Source organism: Leuciscus leuciscus, assembly GCF_965113295.1.
Source record: "Leuciscus leuciscus genome assembly, chromosome: 22".
Classification (NCBI taxonomy): Eukaryota; Metazoa; Chordata; class Actinopteri; order Cypriniformes; family Leuciscidae; genus Leuciscus; species Leuciscus leuciscus.
This window is the reverse complement of record NC_138746.1, coordinates 2689454-2712551: the sequence shown is the minus strand read 5'-3', so window position 1 is coordinate 2712551 and position 23098 is coordinate 2689454. Positions and strand designations below refer to the sequence as shown.

The following is a 23098-nucleotide window of genomic DNA, read 5'->3' as shown; positions in this document are numbered from 1 at the left end:
TTCAACAAACACACACACGCCATATGATACTGTGTATGATGTATTACACACCTCGGTAGACATAGCTCCACACGATAAAGTTGGCCGGCTCCTATAACACGTGAGCAGCGGTAGAAAGGGGGAGGAGGGTGCCACAAGTGAGATTATTTTACTACAGTGTGGTGAAATATACGGCCCACAGCTGTAGGGGGAGCTCGTCGAGAAAACACACAACAACAAAAGGGAAAATCAGCGAAGAAATGGCTAGAGTTGCCATGTTCCCCTTTAACCGTGGAAAGACGTCAGTACCCTCCGTTTTTTAAGTTCAAATCCTTCCAACGTTAATCTACTAACTCTCCTGACTGCTTTGGCGGATTCGGCGGATTATGATTGGTCAGATCGCCTGTCAATCAAACTCCCTGTGAAAGGTCAATTACAACCACAACTGAGACTCAGCATCCACCATATGTCATGAACACTGTCTAGTTCAGCTCGAGTAGACGGCTAACAGTGATACCACACCACAGAGAACACTCAAGGTCTGCTCTCCCCTCAAAAGGGAAGGAAACGGTCACAAGTCTCTGTAAAGACACATGCTTGTTACAATTCCCTAAGAGAAAAGATGAAACAATCAAGAAGATGAAAAAAAAGGAAGTATATGGGAAATATCTGTGTGGTTTGTTTATAAAAGGGTCTACAAAAACAACTAGAATATCTGGTGCCCAAGCAAAAGTCAAAGGTACTTTACATCTGTGGTTGCTCAAGTGAAAAGAATTCAACTTCTGGTTAATTCGGGTCAAGTCAAAATTTATACAATACATTTTTTTTTTTTTTTTTTTTTTTTTTTTATTAATGTGAAGTTGCTTTGAAACTTCAAAGCAACTTCACATTAATTTAAAAAAAATTAAATTTTAAAAAAATGTGTTAATGTTGTAAAACTCATCAATTATGATACATTCAAGATCAGCTACAGTGAAAAAAAAAAAAAAAAAAAAAAAACTATTTCAACTGAAAAACTCAAGTTTAATCAAATTGGCTATTCTGTACACTGACTTAAAATATATGAACAGTTGAAATTTCTTACATTATTTTGACGAGTTAAAGTAATGTAAAAACATATCACCATGACTTACTTAATTTACATTTTACAGTGTAAATTAAGCTCAAATAAGTAAAATACAGCTCAATTAAGTTCAGCGTTGTTTCAATTCAGTTCAATAACTGTCTCGATGTTGCAACGTTTAACATCTCTGGTCTGGCCTGGACGTTTTTCACCTGTTTTATGGTCAATCAGGAGAAAATGGTGCATCTAATCAGCTTCAAGTTAAGTAACAAAACATCTTTCCTCAGCTAGACATATGAACTGAGGAATCATTCATGTCTGGAGCATAAAAAGGTTTGATCAGTTCCTCAAAGTATATGAAAAACACCAAGTATGTGCAACAGTAACAGATGTTTGACTTTACAAACACCATTAATAATTACTGACAAACAATTTAAACGCCACACACAGCCTTCAATCAATATTGGCATAATTAAAAAGCCAGTTTTCAAGTGGCCCTGAGAGAAACATGTGTGTTTACCTTTGTCGATTAGAGAGTCTCTCTCCAAACACACTTCTGCTTTGCTCTGCCTCCCATTGGCCGCTCACGAGCGCTTCAAAGTTCTCACACACACACACACACACACGACTGAATGCTGAGGAGCTCGTAAAGAGGAAAAAGGAATGTGAGAGGAATCCGCTTCAGATCCTCGTCTGGAGACGCTTCACCACACTCACACACGCATGTATATCGTGACTCTTCCAGTGACGGCAGAGCGTTTGAGGAAGTGAGAGTTCGATGGACAAGTCTTTTCCTCTCTGCTTTTTAACACACAGTAAGAAGAGAGTGAGAGAAAGCTCAGCTCTCTGTGTGCCCACAACAACATGATGTTCACACCAGAGCTGTCAGCAGGGAAGTGCATCTAAAAAACACATTTTTGTGTCAAATAAAATAAAGCTGAATTTTTTTTTAATCTAAATGTTAGATTAAACGCTTAGCTAAAGTCGCCCTGTGGTGGAAATCAGGGCCCGTATTCATAAAGAATCTTAATGCAAAGAGTAGCTCCTAGTGACAAAATTCTAAGAAAATTCTTAGAAATGTGGGCGTTTACTCTTAAAATTAAAGAAAAAATCCTAGTAAAGAAAAAAGTAATTCAGAAAGCATCTTAACCCTTAAAAGAGGTCTTAAGGTCAAAATTGTTAGGAGCACGGACGAGGACTTTTAAGAGGCTTAAGAGTTTCTTTAGCAGAGGAGAAAATGGCAGAAAGACGAAGAGGGAGAAGAAATGTGTTGCAGACAATGGATGACAGTGAGTTAATAAGACGCTATAGATTAGATCGTGCAGGGATCATGTTTGTGACTGATCTTATTAGAGACACGCTAACATCTCTGACATCAGCACAGAAATGCCATAGCGCCAGAAATGAAAATAATCACTACATTACGATATTTGACAACTGGGAAAATTCCATGTTTGATACATTAAAACCAACATTCAAACCACCACTTAAATAGACATGCCAGCAATCAGAGTAATTGGAAAGAGTGGAACAATTTTTATCATTCTAAGCCAATCAAATACCTTATAGGAAATGAACAGCATGGTAAATAAAAAAAAAGGATTTATATACACATATATAATGTGTGTGTGAGAACGGTCAAATAGGAAAAATGACGCATGTAATTTCAAAGTGAAGGCTTAGAATAGACCCTATACTTAAAATCACTTTTTTTTTTTTTTTTTGGACAACCAACCAATCACAGTCTTCAAAAGATTGTGTCATACATAGCAACGGGGTCAACCCCGCCTCCTTACTAAGATGAAAGTTTTTGTCTTTTCCTTACTCAGAGTTGCTCTCAGATCGGTCCCGAATCGCTTTTAAGCTAAGACTCCTACGTAAAAGTTTTTAAGCTAAATTAAGAGTTTTCTTAGAGGATTCTTAGAATCTTTATGAATACGGGCCCTGGTTTTTAAATGTTGTTTATATGTCTATGTGGTGTTTTTAATATGCTTTAAAACAAATCATGTGTAAATTCATAAGTCGACAGCATTGCTGAATATTTTCTCCTTAAAACTGCAGTGAACCAAAGACAGTCTCAAACACACGCTTTGAAATCGCTGGTGTTTCTGACGTCACAAACTACCTTGTAACCAATCAGATCAACGTGTGATCGTCAACCAGTGGATCTCTGAGCTGAGTGAGTGAGTGGAGGCGGGGTGAATTTGCATATTCATAGAACCGCGTATACTAAATGAGGAAAGGGTGTCGAGTTACATTCAAGATATTTTAAGGCATGAAAAAAAATCCAAGAAAAAAAAAAACACGTTTAAATATGTAACTTTGGTGTTCAAAGATGAGTTTTAAGGGATACAAGTATTGACTTTAAGGTAAAATGAAAATTAGAAATGTTGCCTTGGCCACTAACTGAAATAGTTGAAATCTGAAGTACTGAAATTACTAAAATTATAAAAACTGAAATTAAAATACAGTTATACTAAAATAACACTGGTTCAGACCTCTGCAGAAATGTTGGCGGATCTTATGGATGATGGATGGATGGAGATAGGAATGTTTTCTGGTGTAGTTTGTTAAGTTAGGGACTCGAGCTCAGGGGAACTTGACAAACAAAAGAAACCCTTCGTATTGCATTTAAATTTAGCAGCTGCAGTTCTGCTGAAGTTCTGGCAAAGGTTTCGACGCACTTCCTGTTCACTCAGAGAGACAAGCCAGCTGAAAATGACTTCTAACACACACACACACACACACACACACACACACTAGACCATGTGGACTAAGGAAACTATTTGAACATGATGTTAAAGGAGCACAAGAACTATGAAAATGTAACAGAAAATGTATCTAAACAACGGTTATTCTGTCATCATTTTTATGTCGTTACAAACCCATATTATGTTTGAAATGAATGATGACAAACGACATTGTTTTTCACTAATCTCATAATCAATTCCGTTACAGCAAGAATTAGACCTTTTCTGCTTTCGTTAAATGGAAAAGAGCAGCGTGAACTTCTACTAAATACTTTCTTTTGTGTTTCATGGAAGAAGAAAAATCACTTTGGAAGGACATGAGGGTGTGAATTTAAAAAATGATAATATTTTTATTTTTGAATGCACTTTTCTTTAAAAATCTTCCATGCAACTTAATGTTTCACTCTGATAAACTGATAAAGATGCTCAAACTGGCCTGAATCATGCATGTAAGAACAGAACAGAGATTTTGACAGATTGACAACATCCATAAGTAGCTTCACACTGACTCTAATAACGATGGATATTACAAATGCTCATGCTCAGTCTTGTAAGTATTTATTACTATCCAGATTGTGACATTGCAAAGCTGATTTTGCTCAGGTTTCTCTCCCACATCTTGATCTTGTATTCTGCAAACGTGTTTCCACGAGTTTCGTGTTTCTCTAGAGCCGCTTGCCTGTGGGTCCCAACAATATTATGTCTGAAAGCGAGATTTCTGAATTGCAAAGGGCTGTTATGATTGGAGAGGATCTCCTGAAAACCTTTCTAGCCTTTTGATGGATGTCTAAAAATAATTCAACCACTAAACCACCGGCTGCTCCATCCTAATGCATTCTGACACTGTTTGTTGAACTTTGATGTGGGAAGAGATTGTGGCTAGAAGAATAAAAGAAAATAATGTGTTCCCAAAAGATCATATTGCACATTAGAAATATCAATACATAAAGTTTGTACAGTTACTGTATCCGATGATAACAGCATGGTATTTTATATATACCATGGTGTTTGTTTAATGAATTACCATGGTATGTCAAACAGCAACAATATGGCGTTCAAAAACATGGTATAATCATCATGGGACATAATACACCATCACAACATGCACATTACACATGCTACTAAAAGCAAACATTTACATCATATCATGTCCAATAAAACTTACAAAAATTGCTGGGTTGTTTCAACTCATGTTTGGGTCAAATATTGACAAATCCAACAGTTGGGTTTAAAACATTTAATTTAAATATTTAGACCAAAGGTTGGGTTTAAAATGTAGGCTAATTTAAATATTTAGACCAAAGGTTGGGTTTAAAAATTGTATTTCAATATTTAAACCAATGGTTGAGTTTGTCCATATTTGACCCAACCATGGCGGGTTAAAAACCACCAGCTTTTTAGAGTGTAATATCATGATACTTTTTTGTCAGTGTTTCAATTTATTACATGATATTAGATGAATGATTACCATATGTACTCATTCACACCGAAATTGCTAGTAAATTTCACTAATTATTACAAAGATATGATATGACAGTAACACAGGAATTAAACGTGAAATTTTGAAGTAGACAGACTAAAATACAATTTTCTTGTAAAACTTACTCCAATAACCATTGTTTTATGTTTGAACTTGAACGAAAAATATTTGTTTTACACTATACCAAGCTGTTTTCGTGCAGTGCCGATGTACATCAAGAAATACCATGGTATTTTGTCTTACCTGCTCTCACATCGCAGCGGTAACAAGTGGATTCAGTGTCCGTAATGTGTGTTTTTGAGTTGTTATCCACTCTTATCATTCCTGCGAACATCATGTTGGTTTAAACCCGGTAAATCCACGGCTCTAGTTGCGATAAGTTAAACTCCAAACGCCGCGCGCGCGCGTGTCATCCTCCGATGCGCGGCGCGTGCGCTTTTGCGCGTGAACCCGACGCCGTTCACTTTCCCAGAGAAATACGAAATTTTACTTCACACTTTCCACATAACGATGGTCCGCAGATAGCAGGGTTGTCAAATATGAAATCTCAATCGATGCTTGAAGAAAAACAGATCCACACAAAAAAATGGCGAGTTTCCTGTGAGAGGAAAACGCCGAAGGGAAGCCTGAAGAAAGTTCGCGTTTGTGTCCCTCCGATTAATGCGTATCAAATACCTCAAGGTTCTTTATTTTATTTCCCTTTTCCGGGTGAAAAACAGAGCCACGGCACATGGTTGTCAACAATCAGACGAGAGCCGGATAACAGCCGCACTTTGTGCCGTTATGTGGCGCGTGAAGGAGTTTCAGTGACGTCAGCTGGAATTTGACTCCTCTGATTCACACTAAAGCAAAACTCCCATCAACTTCATGAACTGGACGGGCTTCAAATGCCTCAATAATGTCATTACAAAACATCAAACAGGCATTTATTGTACTGCAAAACAAAACAGAAGTGTGAACAAACAATAAGCTATACAATTATATATCTGAAATGCACCTGATCGTCTGTAAGGACACATGTGAACATGACTAAAAAAACATGATTCAAAAACATGATGAAGAAAAATGAAGTTAGTGAAGAGAAAAGATCCTGCAGATACTTGATTTAATATTTTATCAATGGCATTCACGCACTGTAAAACGTTTGTGTAAAATCCTGCTGAAACTGTACAACATTTAGATTTAACAGGACAATAAATGTCAAATCAATGCTATATATATTCAACAAGACAATACATACTAAAATATTGTTTGTCAAAAGACATTTCCAGAAAGTCCCTGTATTATTATGTTGGTTGTCAGTGTGCCTATACATTCTCAAAGCAGATTTTAATAGTTAAATCTGCTTTTAACAGATATTGTCTGGGTGGAACATGTTCTCTTAAAGGGGTGGTATAATGCTCTTTTCACAAGATTTAAAATAAGTCTTTGATGTCCCCAGAGTGTGTATGTGAAGTTTTAGCTCAAAATACCCCACAGATATTTTTATATAGCATGTTAAAGTTGTCACTTTTTAAGGGTGAGCAAAAATGCACAGTTTTTGTGTCTGTCCCTTTAAATGCAAATGAGCTGCTGCTCCCAGTACGGGGGGCGGAGCTTCAACAGCTTGTGTCCTGAAAATTTCAAAAACGTTTTTGTTTATGTTTAAATTTATGTAGCTGATGTGGAATTAACTATCTTCTAATCATTGATTAGCATATTCTGTCATGATAATCTATAAATCGCGTTCCCGGGGGCGGGGTTTATGTACATTTTAGGGTTAGTGATGTCACTAACCCGAGAGGAATGTTGTGTAGTCCCTACCAGCCGTTTGTTGTAGTCCTTAAAAAGATATTTCTTTAAAAGAAAATATCTCCCTTTGCTTTGAACTTTGAGCAATGTGACTTGGCAGATGTTGTTTATGCTCAAACATCAACATTACACACTTACTAAAGTTAAAAAAGTGAAATCATAATCAACAACCCCTTTAAAGGGATAGTTCATCCAAAAATCATAATTTACTCACCAAGTTTTTCTAAAACTTTTAGGTAATTGAATAATCAAACGTAAAATAACATTGCATATTTTAATTTATATTTCACTGTATAACTTAAATATAAATTAATAATCTGTGTTAAAGCTAAAGTTATTAAGTCAAGATCAGTGAGTGCATGATTTTTTTCTTTTGTTCTTTGATTGACTAACAGACATGTATAGGCCATTTTAGGCTGCTGTCACTTTAGTAAACGTACTAATATATAATTTACGAACTGGAATAATAAGCAGTCTGGAATAATAAGCCATCTGATCCGTTTCCCAGGCGTAATGCGGACACACACAGAGAGTGCTCCTGTTGTGAGTCTTTCTCTCTCTCAGCTGAACTGGGCTCTGTTAGTCTCGGTCAGATGAACAGAGCCGCTCTTTGTGTTGTGCTGTATAGACGGTGGAAAGGCCTGTGCTTGTCTCATAATGGTTTAATTGAGCTAAACCCATCAGAGTGTCAGAATCAAAGTCTCTTACAGACGCAGCTAAATCAAATTAACATCTGATCTTGTGACTTTAAGTCCCAGTGTGAACCACGGAACCAGCAAACGACGGCTCTTCAATGTCAGTGATGTACTGTAAAGGAGAATATCTGACATTTTCCAGATTACAATAAACACTAAACACACAGTTAGAATAAGATTTGGAGGTGCAAGATAAAGGATGTTCATGACTTTCACCTTTGACTTTTGGCTGACACATGAAAGTCAAAGTACACTATCAGTAAAAAAATAAATATTTTTTATAATGACTATTTTGCACATTTTATAACTTTTATTCTGAAGTCATCAAAACTATGAAATATGGTATGGGCATGCCATATATGAACTACCCATCTAAAAGGGAACAAAACATTATTTATACATAATTCATGGAACATTATTTTTCTGAAATGCTTTAGTTTATCTAAAAAAAATTTTAAATGCTTGTTTCAAAGAACCTTCAAAAGTGTGTGTGTGTGTGTGTGTGTGTGTGTGTGTGTGTGTGTGTGTGTGTGTGTGTGTGTGTGTGTGTGTGTGTGTGTGTGTGTGTGTGTGTGTGTGTGTGTGTGTGTGTGTGTGTGTGTGTGTGTGTGTGTGTGTGTGTGTGTGTGTGTGTGTGTGTGTGTGTGTGTGTGTGTGTGTGTGTGTGTGTGTGTGTGTGTGTGTGTGTGTGTGTGTGTGTGCAAAATTCTAAAATGAAATGTTCCCTTGCATAACCAAGAAACATTATTTATTTATTTTTAAACTGGACGTTTTGAACGTTCAAAGAACATTCAGAAATAGCGTTTTCATAACTTAATAAGAAAGTTAGCGAAACATTGTTTTAGATCATGTTTTTGTTTTGTATAGTGACCAAAAATGTTAAACAATTTTATATTTACATTGTCTATATTGCAGCTCCAAGACTGATTATTTTTAAAATAATAATCTTGGCTTGAGACCTGAACATGTATTTTTTATATTTACCCGTCATACTTTGATATTGCATCCCTGCATCTCTTCTGAACTGTAGTCGTCCTGTAATAGCTTGATGTAGCCACTGTGTGTCAGTGCTGTACAGCTTCATAAATCTCCAGCTCTCATGTGGGAGTTGAGTCGAAATGTTCAGGGAGAAAACACTAAAGCCTGAGAGAATATTATTGTGATCGACGATGTTAACAGCTGAATGATTTTTTTTTTTAATGAGATTTTCTTTTTCATTCATTATTGTCCATTCATTTAAGGGGCTCAATTTGGAAATCAATTTGTGTCCTCAATATCAAACTAACATTTAAGTAGGAAAACAATGTTTGTTTAATGAGTAAACATTAGTGCCGTGAATGCCGTCAAATCGATTAATTGCGATTAATCGCACCTAACAAAAAAGTTTGTTTATATATTATATGTGTGTATGCATATAAATATGTATTGTGGATTGATTTATGTGTGTATTCCACATGTATGTGGAGGATGTGTGCCGGATCTGGGCCAACGCTATGTTGCTTTCTGTGTGTATATATACACTCCCAGATGTGTGTGTGTGTGTGTGTGTGTGTGTGTGTGTACTTCAGATGCAAAAGCCTCTAAGTGCCATCTGAAATTTTCTTCTAGAATGGTCATTTTTATCAAGCTCGTATGTTTATGTTCAGTTATTTCACTTAAATGGCAATGAAAATTACCTATGAATTGTCATTAAAGTGAAATTACTTGAACCTAAATATACAAGCTTGATAAAAATGCAAATTTTAGAAGAAAATTTCAGATAGCACTTAGAGGCTTTTGCATCTTAAGTCTTAAACTCGATTTGATAGCTCAAGTAAAAATCAATGAATACAAAAAACCTAAGTGTAGATTGTTTTTGAGAAATAAATAACTAACCCCTTATAAAATGGTCTCCCTGATGTGATCAGTTGAGATGTAGATGTTAAACATAAGGGCTGAGTTTGTACCAAAAACAAGTTTTATTGACAACCGTGATAAACATGTTTATAACTTTCAGGTTGAAATGAAAGAACAACAGAACAATCATCTTGCAATTAATATGAAAGATGACAGCTCAAATTTGAGGAACAAGGCATGATAACAACATGCAACCATTGAAACAAATACAGATTGACAGAGAGAGAGATGAGTCCTTAAACTAAAAATACTCTAACAATATGCCCAGTCTATAGTGCAACATGCACATTCCTCTCGATATCTCACGGCATGGCATCATCCGGGTCCAAGTGCGCCGCCCTGCTGGAGAAGACGTCGGCTAGCATGTGTTTGGGAATCTCCGATCCGCGCACGCGCAGGGTGTAGCACGCGTCCTCCACCTTTCCCAGGCTCTGCCGAAGCGTGTGCAGTTTCTTGGACACCTCGTAGGGTCCCGTGTTCCCGATGAAGGAGAAGCCGTCGTGGATTTCCCTCAGGAATCCGCTGAGGAGGAACGGCGTGTCCATGTCTCCGTTGCCCACACTGCAAATGCACATGCGCATCAGCTCGCCCGTCAGGTCCGCCACGCCCAGCAGGTAATCGGTCGGCGTTATCTGGAAGGTCAGAACGCACGGACCGGGACACGTGACCTCATCTACAGCCTTCAACAAAGAGATGAGGAAACAGTGAATATCTACTGTCAAATATGCCATAGGAGACTGATCAATCTAGTAAAGAAACAACAGTACACTCAAACCATAGACAAGGCTTAAAGGGTTAGTTCACCCAAAAATGAAAGTTCTGTCAGTAATTACTCACCCTCACGTCGTTCCAACCCCGTAAGACTTTCGTTCATCTTCAGAACACAAATTAAGATATTTTTGATTAAATCTGAGAGCTGGCTCACTCCTCCGCAGCGCTTCTGGGTTGTACGTCAGAACGGAGGCTCACTATTGGCCAGCATCACACACATGATAGGCGTCAGCCAATAGTGAGCCTCCGTTCTGACGTACAACCCAGAAGCGCTGCGCTGTTACACTACGTGAACTCACTCAGAGAAACACAGATGAAAATAAAGAGTTGAATAAAGTCGTTATTTTTGCGCACAAAAAGTATTCTCGTCGCTTGATAAACTTAAGGTTGAGCCACTGTAGACACTTGGACTATTTTAACATTGTCTTTACAAACTTTCTGGGCCGGCAAGTTTCAATAACAGAAGCCTATGAAGGAGTGAGACAGCTCTCAGATTTAATCAAAAATATCTTAATTTGAGTTCTGAAGATGAACGAATGAACAACATGAGGGAGAGTAATTACTGACAGAGTTTTTATTTTTGGGTGAACTAACTCTTTAATTCTAGTCTCAGACTAAAATGGATGTTTAAGCTGTTTTAACTGAAAGCAACATATCTTAAAATATATCAGTGCCATTGTTCGTCTCCAAATGTCACCAGTCATGTGTTTTTTTTCTTTTTTTCTAAGGCATGTTTATAAAAGCCACTTAAATGCCCTAATTGAACTAAGGCCTAATCCTGGCTTAATCTAAACCCTGTCTGTGAAACCAGGCAAAAAAGATTTATGTATTGAATTGCATATACAATATTTCCATCCATTTGGATTACATAATCCATAACACATTAAACTAATACGTTTAATGTGATGCATATTTGTCAATCATACATAAATTAAATGGTTAAGATTTCTGAAGTTGTGCTTATAAACTGAATGTGTTTTAAATGCACAATAACCAGGTTTTGTATAATCAATAACTCCATTTTGTTTTAATCCCATTCATTTGAACTAACTGAATATTGCTTGATCCACAGCTAGTCATATATTAACCATATTAATACTTTTTTTAACTGAATAAACGTAGTTGTTTTCACAATGAACAGATTTTTTTTTTTAGCGCAGAAATCTGACCTGTTTTATTTAGGCATGACTGACAAATATGCATAACATTTTGTGCATTAGTTTATGTTAAAACTGTGTAATCCAAAAGGATCAAAATTTTATATGCAAATACATCAAATACATTTTAAATTTAGGCCTAAATATGTTGTGAGTGTAGAGATGCTTGCCGTAGCAAACACCATTATATAAAAGAGTTTATTCACAAATACCAAAAAACTATAAATGCGCAGGCCACACATTTTCCCTCAAACCAAACCAATGCATCTAAAAATACCTCTGAGAATTATTTACAGAGAGACGTGCAAAGCAGGCAGCCCTCATGACTGACTAAAAATAACAGCAAAAGATGGAGTGATTGTCACCGATCTGATAAACCTGCTGAATGTGCTCTTGAGAACGTAGCCCGTCTATTTGAGCAAGACAACATTAAGGAGGTCATGTTTATATAAGGAGAGATGCGTAGAAGTGTTTCAGGTTGACTTTAGGATGCAATATCATACCTTGTTTTCCCTCATGAAGACCAGCCGAGCGTTGATCTCCTCCAGGCTGATCAGTGTGCGATGCCGGATGAAGTGATGGAAGGATACGGCCTCCACATACTCCTGAATCCCTGAAAATACAGAAAACAAAGACGCTCTCTCCATTACTGCGCTCCTTCAACTCAAAGCTTTCATTTGATCATTTCACAACACATATTTCATTTCATTACGCTTCAAAAAGCCCAATGAAATGAACCCTAACCCTAACTCTAACCCACCCTAACCCTATACTCACCAAGGCTGCATTTATTTGATCCAAAATTTGTGAAATATTTAAACAATTTAAAACAGCTGAATATATAGTAAAGTGTAATTTATTCCTGTGATCAAAGCTGAATTTTCAGCATCATACTGCAGTCTTCAGTGTCACATGATCCTTCAGAAATGATTATAAAATGATGATTTGATGCTCAAGAAACATTTCTGATTATTATCAATGTAATATTTTTGTAGAAATGGTGATCATTTTTTTGAGGATTCTTTGATGAAATGGAGTTCAGAAGAACAGCGAAATCTTTTGTAACATTATAAATGTCTTAATTGTTCATTTTAATGTGTCCTTGCTGAATAAAAGTATTAGTTTCTTTGGTTTTTGCTGAAGCTCAAACGAGCTGCGAAACATGAGAATGAACACGTCAAGTGAACATGCTTGAACTGAGTTGATGAATGTTTATATGTGAATAAAAGCCTAAATTAAACCTGTTCATCATATAAAGCGATTGAGTCTCTTCAGAAAATCCGGACTGAACCGCTCAATTCATATGGATTAGTTTTACGATCTCTTTATGAACTTTTTGAAGCGTTGTGTAGCTGTCAATGGAGGGACAAAAAAAAACAACAACTCAGATTTCATCAAAAAGATCTTCATTTGTGTTCCAAAGACGAACAAAAGTCTTACAGGTTTGGATTATTTAAGGTTTTGGAATAATTAATGATAGAATTTTCATTTTGGGGTGAACTATCCCTTTAAGACACTGTTAGTGTGTATTGCTTTTCCAACTATGGGCTGTTCACACTGAACTGCGCTACTTTTCCATTGTTTTTCAACGTAAACAAGTTTGACCGTATGACCCGTTTGGCGTTCCGTAGACCGTCGCACTCAACGGGTTTCTACTAAACCTCGTGCTTTTATTTCGTTCCACTGACCCGAGTCTCGCGTTTTTAACAACAAAACATGTTCAGTGTGAAGTGAATTGACCCTAAGATGTCGTAATGTGAAGTTATTTTCAGGCATTAAACAGCCTCAGTCAGTAGATGATGTTTAACTGGGGCGACTGACCGCTGTATTTGTGTCCAGATCTTGTGTAAACACCAGGACAATAATGACAGGACGGAAGACTTTGTGATTAAGCTTTACTTTCGGAGTGGCAATTAACATCAAAGACGTTCTTATCTGTCGCTCCCCGGGCACCGATTTGCATGCAGTGTGACAATGTTCAATATAAAAATGAAAACAAAAACCTAATTTGAGTCTCGGCCGAAAACGCGCAGCTCTTCATGATGCGGTGCGCGTGCACGAGAGCAGTGCTCGTGCACGAGAGCAGTGCTCGTGGTTCCCAGAAAAGCTGAAATCCTGAAGGTTTTGTTTTCTTCTCTCAGGCTCAGAAGGAAGTGAGATAACGTTATCAAGCATGAGATTGGAGACTCCCTCTGCAAGACATTTCTTTGGAGGTTAATTTGACAGAACTGTCACCTTACTGGATGTAAACACACTGAGGCTAAAAGTCAAAATCACTAACTAGAGCAAGACTTAAAGTTGCAACACTTAGTTCATCTGTTAGAATCTCAAACGTAGGGGTTTTCTAACTCCTGGGTTTATTATAATTCATATTATACATGAATATATATTACAAATCAGGGTTATTATAGTTAACTAAAACTAAAAGCATAAAAAATTGTTGCTTGACATAAAAAGAAATAGAAAAACTTTTGGAGCCAAGGCAACATTTCTCATTTTTATTTTCAGATTTAGTTAAATAACTCAAACTTGAATGAATAAGTTTTAGTTTTTAAAAATGAATAAAAACGACATGACTTTTTTTATTTTTTAAAAACGAATAAAAGTTACAAAAACACTAAATATAAACATAAAAATATTAATAAAAACGATAATAGTATCTGAATGATACTAAAAAATAACACGGTTATAAATAACAGTGCTTGTATACACTACTGTTCAAAAGTTTTGTGTATTTTATTACATTATGGCATCTTATTTCAGAAAGCTGTACAAACTCACAGTAGTAGAAGTGTATTTTTTGGGAGTAGAGGAAAAGATATGATGTTAATCTGTTAATCATCCAAGAAGATGAGGACAATCTCAAAATGTTGGACAAAGTGATCAGTTAATCACTAGCATCCGACTTATCTTTCATCCTGTTTTAGCTATCATACTTATGTTTTGTTTTGAATTAATGATTTTGGATCAAGGGAAAGCACAAATCAATTCACATACACTACCATTAAAAAATAGATGTAAAGGAGAAGCTTATATATGCATATTAAGTATATAAGTGTAAATAATTAATTAATTAATTAATAAAATGCAAAAATTTGAAGAAAAAAACAACAACATGCACAAGCAACAGAAGAAAAAAATGTGAATAGCTTCATAAGATCTCAAAATTCAAAATCTTGTTTAAACTGAATATTTGCAAATATTGTATTATGAGATGGACGTGATTAACAGACTGAGACTGACAAAACTACTACACCATCAAACAAGACCTTAAGAGAATAACCCAACCACAAACCATCTCTGGCCGACTACACAACTGAGTCCTGGGGCCGGTTTCACAAAGCTATTTTAGACTGGTCTGTGTTAGATGAGTCTATCATGTCCTCATAGGCTAGTCTAATGTAAGTTAGACTGTTTCACAAAAATAAAGACTGACTTAATTTAGACCAAAAAAATTAGATACCTTACCCCCAGGCTAACTTACCCCCAGGCTAACTTACCCCCAGACCCCTTACCCCCAGGCTAACTTACCCCCAGACCCCTTACCCCCAGGCTAACTTACCCCCAGACACCTTACCCCCAGGCTAACTTACCCCCAGGCTAACTTACCCCCAGACCCCTTACCCCCAGGCTAACTTACCCCCAGACCCCTTACCCCCAGGCTAACTTACCCCCAGACACCTTACCCCCAGGCTAACTTACCCCCAGACCCCTTACCCCCAGGCTAACTTACCCCCAGGCAAACTTACCCCCAGACACCTTACCCCCAGGCTAACTTACCCCCAGACCCCTTACCCCCAGGCTAACTTACCCCCAGACCCCTTACCCCCAGACCCCTTACCCCCAGGCTAACTTACCCCCAGACCCCTTACCCCCAGACACCTTACCCCCAGGCTAACTTACCCCCAGACACCTTACCCCCAGGCTAACTTACCCCCAGACTAACTTAGGTCTAAGACTCTGTTACCATGGCAACCAGCAGTAACAATCAATCGGTTACATTACAAACAGCCAAAAGAAAAGGGAAAATGGCTCATAATTTAAACATTTCTTCTTGTTACAACATTCTCTGCTAAATTTCCCAAGTAAAATATCCTTGTAACTGTATTATCCGCTGGGGTAAACTGCACGGTTGAATGCGCTTACTCAATCCGCCATGTTTTTTGTTTTGAAAAGTGTCTTATTTTACCCAGAATGCATTGCAGTGTAGTCCTACTTAAGATAGTCAGAGTCTTAAGTGCTTTGTGCAACGGTCTGATTTAGATGTCCATCTGAAGTCTGACTATCTACTATATCTAAGCCATAGTCAAAGTCTATCTTTGTGAAACCGGCCCCAGTAAAACCACTGACCTCTTCATCTCTGATGGTCAAGAATTAAACGCTCAAGGCCTTTTGCCACAATAACAGAGCTGCATTATATATGGTCCATCTCTGAACCTAGATCAGACACTGATGAACTGTGCCAGTGTGTCTGGTGTACCCTTCACCAAGCTCTCCGAGCCAAAAGGAAACAGATAATTGGGCTTTCAGTGAGCCAAACACTGGAGACACAGAGTGTGTTTGTGTGTGTCAGTGAATGGAGATGACGGTCTAAACGCTGTGCTATGCAGGAGTTTGATGCCAGGCATGAAAGAAAAGCGCCGTTTCTAATACGGGCACAGGGTTATCTACATTTCTATCAGGTACAGTGTGTAGAGAAACACTCGTGATCGAGCAGAAAAGACACGGTTCACATGCTAAATAAAATGTGCATTTGTCGAAGAGAAAAAAGCCAGGAAATTCTTCATGCAAACATGCCGTCATCAAAAAAGAATACATGCAAATACAGACAGTACCAAGACTATTGGAGAAATAAAATAAGCTAATGATTTAATGGTGCCTCTCTATGATGCTGATGATTTGGTCCAACTTATAAGTCCTAATTATGCATTATGATTATATTGAGCACATTTATTTTAGCACATTTTAAGCACAAGTATTTTGGTATAATAGTAGCAACTGAGTCTATTTTCTTTTGAGTTACAAGTTATACAAGAGTTGCATCAAAATAAAAACCAGACAAAAAATTGAAAAAAATACAGCAGTTATAAAATTACACAGATGTTTTATATTTACATAAAAGTTTTTTTTCTGGTCAAATCTTCCTAAACAAGTCCTTAAGTGATCTTACTAAATAGAATGCTGTGTTACTTGCATTAAAAATTAGGACAGTCCAAAAAAATTGGTTTAATAGCAAGAGGGATCTTGCAGAACATGCAAAACATCTTTGCCTTTTCAGCAGAATTGCATGTGCAAATCTTAAAAGTGTATTTTTTGGTTGTAATAAAACAGATGCATTTGAAAAAAAAAAACTTTAATGTAATATTTCTTTCAATTTTCACACACACACACACACAAAAAAAATTGAAGTAGGATTTACATTGAAACTAGGGCTGCAACTAACGATTATTTTGATAATCGATTAATCGGACAATTATTTTTACGATTAATCGGTTTATGTACTTATATTTTAGCTTTGCCCATTTTTTCCCAAGTAAATTATTAACAAAGGGACTTTATCATTCAACATAGACTTTTTAGAGATTTTAACCATTTTGCATTGTCATATCCTCATCAAAAACATATCTGGAGTTGTGTTTTATTATGTGTTAGTAATCCTTTGTCTAACTCTTCTGCAATCAAAACACTGACCCATACGTACTCTAGCAAATTTCACAAGGAGATTTCAAATAATGTTTTCACCATGGCAGTCCTTTGGGCTCCTAAAGTAGTTTAACATCCCGAACAAAGCTTAAGGAATCTTGCAGAACATATTTTCACGAAGAATACGAATAAAACAGAATACAGTTGCAGTAAATTGCATTTTATTTTATTTTTTCCTGTAAACACACAGCTTATACCTGGGAAACAGCTTTATAGCTTATGCTGTGAAATCAATCAGAAAGTTGAAAGTAGCTCAACTTTATGGTAATGAGCTATGACGCGGTTCAGCGGCAAGCAGCGGCAAACACCAGCAACCAATCGGAATATAGACGTCCTTCGCGCTGGCTGATTCCGGAGAAACATACGATGTAAACTTTCGTTCCTACCAAAACATTAGTTCCGAGAAAAAATGATTATTTGCAGAGTTTAAACATCATAGAGTGAAAGTGTATCATTTGCATGTGTTTTTAAGTCCTGTCAGTTTAACAGGGCGCGCTTGACAGGGCATATATAAGAACGAGCAGAGAGAGAGAGAGCCCCGGCCGCGCGCGCGCACTCACCCGAGCGCTGTCTTGCTCTCTCTCTCTCCCTCGCGCATATTAATCAAAATCAATGGTGTCGAAAAATAAACTCTCCAGCGATGAAATGGTTTCTTTGTTGACAAATCTTGTGCGATATCCTAAACTGCCGAATGCTGCCGAATGCTGCTTCGTTCGATTAGTTTTATCTTCCGCTTTTTTCTTTCCCGAGCTTAACTTACTCCACTGCTACCTCCTCCATCTCGCTGAATGCTGCAGAGACGCTGTGCGGGAAGCACGTGACATAGAACAAGGCCAGCTATTGGCTATTCGCTACTTCTCCTGCTGTACTGGCTGAGTAAAACCTCCGGTGGCTCATTACTGCCACACTTTGGTCACCGCAGATTTAAAATATGCACGAAATGAGCCGCTTACGGCAAATAAAAGTTATTTAGCAACTAATCGATGACTAAATTAGTTGACAACTATTTTAATAATCGATTTTAATCGATTAAATCGATTAGTTGTTTCAGCTCTAATTGAAACTATTTTTTACTTTTCAAATTGCTAGTAAATTTCACAAATAATTACATAGAAAGGGCAAGTAACACACTGAAATGAAGTAGAAAGCCTGAAATAGTATTTTCTATTTCATTTTCATATCTAAACCATTGTTCACGGTGTAAATCCTAACAAAAATACTACGTTGCTTAATGCTACTACAACAAAAAGAAAGAGAAAATGTGCATTATTTGTGCTTTATCTATGGGAAATTATTCATTATAGTTCCCAGAATGCAAACAAACTAACCAGAATTCACAATTAAAATTGAACTATGGGCAATACCAGTTTATTTCCACTATTATTCTTAAATCTGTGCTTAAAGTTAATGCTGATTACAGTATTTATAGTGTCACTTGAGTGCACTCGTCTCATAAATCTGATGATTGACATGATTTTGAAGCCGCTTATGTAACAATTAAGTGAGTATTCAGTTGATTACAGAAGGTCATGTTATTATCATATTACCTGTTCATGCACTAATAGCGTTCTGCAGTGTGAACTCACTGGATGCAATTAGTGTCAAATGTATCCCCCAAGTAGCTTTAATGGGTTTTGTGTGAAAACAAGCCCATTAAACACGACCACGGACTCTCTCAACGCTTGGACCCGAGGGCGAGCGACGTCTGCTTGCCCCTCACAAACCAATAAAGCTCTTCAAACAAAAAGAAAAATAGAAACCTAATTGACAGGATCTGACCTCGGTCACGTCGCTAGAAAGACCCCGATGATTTCTCTGCGACCATAATCTAAAAATGACTTCCCCTCACCGTTAGATAACCACAGAATTTGGTAGGTCCCCTCCCTCCCTTATCCACACTTTCCTCAGAAGTTTGCAGACATTGTGTCTGCCCTCGCTCCTCTTATGAAAGACAAAAATAATAATGGCTGGAAAAGCATGGTGACCTTTTTTGGAAAGATTAAGCAAGATGAGATGTTGCGTAATGCGTAGTGGCGTAAAGTGCAGACCAACAACACAGGTTTGAGCGCAGAGACCCAAACGTCTTCAACACTGTGATGATGATGATGATGATGATGATGATGATGACGATGGCAAGATTCGCATATAAAAACGCATGTTAAACTGAACAGCCGTAACACATGAAAGATTCATAAGAACCAGATATCAGACTAAATGTTGTCATTTTGTGATCCACATCAGTTCTTATTAGACTAGCACAGAATTACAAGACAAATCCCAAGGATTACATCATCAGGACAACTTAATCTAAATTAGTCAAATCGATTAATCGCGATTAGTCACATCTAACATAAAAGTTTGTGTAACGTTTATATAATGTGTGCATACCAGTGGGGATTTCTTTAAGACTGCAAGGGAAGCTCGGCTTCCCCTATAATGTCAAAAAAATGAATGGTCAAATATGTACTATTGTGTCAAAATTTTATTGACTAAAAATGCGTTAGAAAACGTTAATCTCAAAGACGAGTTCGTTCAGCATCAGTTATATATCGCAGGTCGGCTGACTCGATTTCCTTCTCGCACATTCCCGTAGCGTCACAAGTAACACACTGGCCTGGACTCCGGGCTTCTGCGTGATGATTGGAGGGTCTGTCGAAAGGCTGCGTCTCCTTTTGATTGACAGCGATTTCATACTATAAACAGTCGCTGATGCTGAAGCTGTTCGAGCTCAGTCCCATCGCGGACTTTGCAAGTGTAGTCGAAAGACAAACTGCTGCAACCTATTTCTTGGTATTTGTTTGTCGAAATTGCAAGGCAATTTTCATAATACATTTCACACAATTATACATTTATTATATTATTACTAGTAATAATTTAAAAAAATATATTAAAATATATATTATTAGTAGTAGTATTATTATACTTTTATTATATTATTATTTATACCTTTATTATATTATTACATTTATACAATTATACCTAACTCTGTTGGCCATTGAGAGGACACTGGTCAAGTCACTGGAAAAGACGCCTAGTTGGTAAGACCAGGTCACAGAGCATTTTCTTGAAAAGGAACGTAGAATTTGCGTATAAATAAATGGACAATTTTTATGATGTAGGCCGAAAACCAGCAGCCGCCACTGATGCATACATATATGTGCACACACACATATTATATAAACACTTCTAAAAACTTTTATGTTAGATACGACTAATCGCAATTAATCCATTTGACAGCACTATATAATATACTGTATATATTAGGTGTTCAAAAAATAATTGAGAGGTACAATCAGGGTTATCATCATTAACTAAAACTATTAGAAACACTTCTGTTAACTGAAATAAAATAAAATAAGAATATTAGTTTAAAAAAAAAAAAAAATTTTTAAATGTTGCCTTGGCAATAAACTGAAGTAAGTTGAAGTTGAAGCACTAAATCTAAATGTAAATTGATAAAAACTAAAACTGAGATAAACGTTGGGCTTGTCCACTGACAGTACCTGGTGTGATTGCTCGGTGGAACTGGTGTAAATCTTCTCCTCTCAGTTCTTCTGCGATCTGTCCGATCTTCTGCCTCACGCTGTCCAGTTTCACATCTGCCTCGTTCAGGATCTCCTCCACATCTGGAACACTGACAACCAAACACACACTCATGCTTATTTACAGTTAAGGCACTTCGCAGATGCTCTTATCCGTGAAAAACTCACAGTATAAATCACATACAAAATCTAAAGTTACTTTGTACTATGATGAAGGTTTTCCTTTGGCTTATTTTCCTTTTGATCAATTATCAGATTCTAAGTCAACCAATTTATTAAAACAAAAACAATTCTATCTATCATCTATCCTTCTATCTATCATCTATCTATCATCTATCTATCTATCTATCTATCTATTCCTACTAACTGTAAAGTATTTCAATACCTATTCACTTTATTTGACTATTTTCTCAAATATATATGTGACCCTGGATCACAAAACCAGTCACGAGTCGCACTGGTATATCTGTGGCAATAGCCAACAATACATTGTATGGGTCAAAATTATAAATTTTTATTTTATGCCAAAAATCATTAGGATATTAAGTAAAGATCATGTACCATGAAGATATTTTGTAAATTTCCTACCATAAATATATAAAACATTAATTTTTCTGAGTGAATGCAGCACAATCGCCAACATAAATGAACAACTTTAAAGGAGATTTTCTCAATGTTTAGATTTTTTGCACCCTCAGATTCCAGATTTTCAATAGTTGTATCTCGGCAAAATATTGTCCTATCCTAACAAACCATACATCAATGGAAAGCTTATTTGTTCAGCTTTCAGGTGATGTATACATTTCAATTTAAGAAAATGTACCCATGTGACTGGTTTTGTGGTCCAGGGTCACATATATGATAATTATGTATAAAGAATATATATATATATATATATATAGTAAGTTACATAAGCAAGCTCTTGAATGGATCTCACCTGGTCACCCTGTGCAGGAGGAATATGGTCCGTTTGCTCTCAATGGTGATATCTCGACTGCTTTTCACCAAACGCTCATATTTATCATGCTTGGTGTCCAGTTCTTGCTGGAATACTGTCAGAGAAACCAGTAAATATATCAGATTCATTAATCTGGTGTCGTGAACACACGCTGCACACACACACACACACACACACACACACACACCTTTGAAAGCAGCAATGACAGCTGAATCTGGGTTCACACAGTCCTCGGATTTCTGTCCGACTTCTGCCCTTCGTCTTCGGCCGCATCCCTCGTCTAAGAGGAACATTAACAACATTTATTTACATAAATGAGAACATAACTCACCGTCACGGCAATCTATGAGCAAACGATTCTTAGTACGAGGATTTCTGCATGAAAATCAAATGATTTTAAACTGAAAGACGTCGTCAGGCTTTACCTTCTCGTTTACTCATCTCTGTAGTAACGTGTTTTTCACTGGACACGTGCACTGTTCAGTTATGTACAGTAAACTCTTTTATTTTACCAGCTGATTGTGATTTTAGTGCGTGTAAATCCAGCCGAACGCCTTTATCGTGGGTTTACACGTGTGCCTGTATGATTACGTACTTCCGCAAATATTAAACCTAGAAACAACTCATTTTATAAATGTGTGATCAAACCGTGCATTCGATATAAAAGCAGCAATTTACGTCCGACTCGGTTTAATTTGAACGCTGGCACGCACACGGACGTCCATTGTTTACACGGGACCTGCGCGTGTTGATTGCGTGTTACCGCAAGACATTCTGGGTAATGTAGTTTAACCGGGTCCATTGACTTCCGAGGTTATTTTTAGTCCAGTAGTAAAGGTGATCTTCTTTAAATGATTTAGGTGCTCAGATTTCGTTTAAATCATTTAGAAAGCGTATATTTTCAAAACTGTTTTTATGTCAAAGTAATTTTTATATTTTTTCTTATAAACGACATTAAAAGAAATGAAAATAATTGAAAGTAAACTAAATTAAATGAAGTGAAAATAAATTGAATTAAAATAAAATAAAATAAATTAAATGTAAGAAATTAAATGAAAAATGAAAAGAAATTAAGTGAAAAGAAATTAAATGAAAAAACAGAAAGGAAATTAATGAATGGATGAATGAACGAACAAAAAAACTAATGAATAAAAATGAATGAATGAATGAATGAATGAATGAATGGCAAGGTGTAGATTTTTACAAAAAAGTATGTGGTACAATTGTACATTGTTCCATATTCATATACAATGATATTTACATAATGTTTCCTTTACTATCACTACTCTCATGGTCATGGCACAGGATAAAAC

The 23098-nt window shown here is 36.7% G+C and overlaps 2 protein-coding genes across 3 annotated transcripts in view; both read right to left on the bottom strand.

Moving 5' to 3' along the window:
- disc1 (DISC1 scaffold protein) overlaps window positions 1-6084 on the bottom strand; it is a 79432-nt gene extending 73348 nt beyond the window's left edge. The window contains exon 1 of one of the 2 annotated variants that reach the window (XM_082153330.1): window positions 5516-6084. In XM_082153330.1, coding sequence (XP_082009456.1) covers window positions 5516-5609 — 94 coding nt within the window. In that variant the 5' untranslated portion in view covers window positions 5610-6084. The remainder of the gene's footprint in view (window positions 1-5515) is intronic. The other variant, XM_082153329.1, reaches the window with a different exon arrangement.
- A 3613-nt stretch (window positions 6085-9697) lies between these two features.
- Window positions 9698-22546, bottom strand: tsnax (translin-associated factor X). The gene is made up of 6 exons (XM_082153488.1): window positions 22211-22546; window positions 21973-22065; window positions 21765-21879; window positions 20789-20919; window positions 12086-12195; window positions 9698-10334 (listed from the first exon to the last, which is right to left on the bottom strand). The coding sequence occupies exons 1-6, from the start codon at window positions 22224-22226 to the stop codon at window positions 9957-9959; spliced, it is 843 nt and encodes a 280-aa protein (XP_082009614.1). The 5' UTR covers window positions 22227-22546; the 3' UTR covers window positions 9698-9956.
- Window positions 22547-23098: the final 552 nt, after the last annotated feature.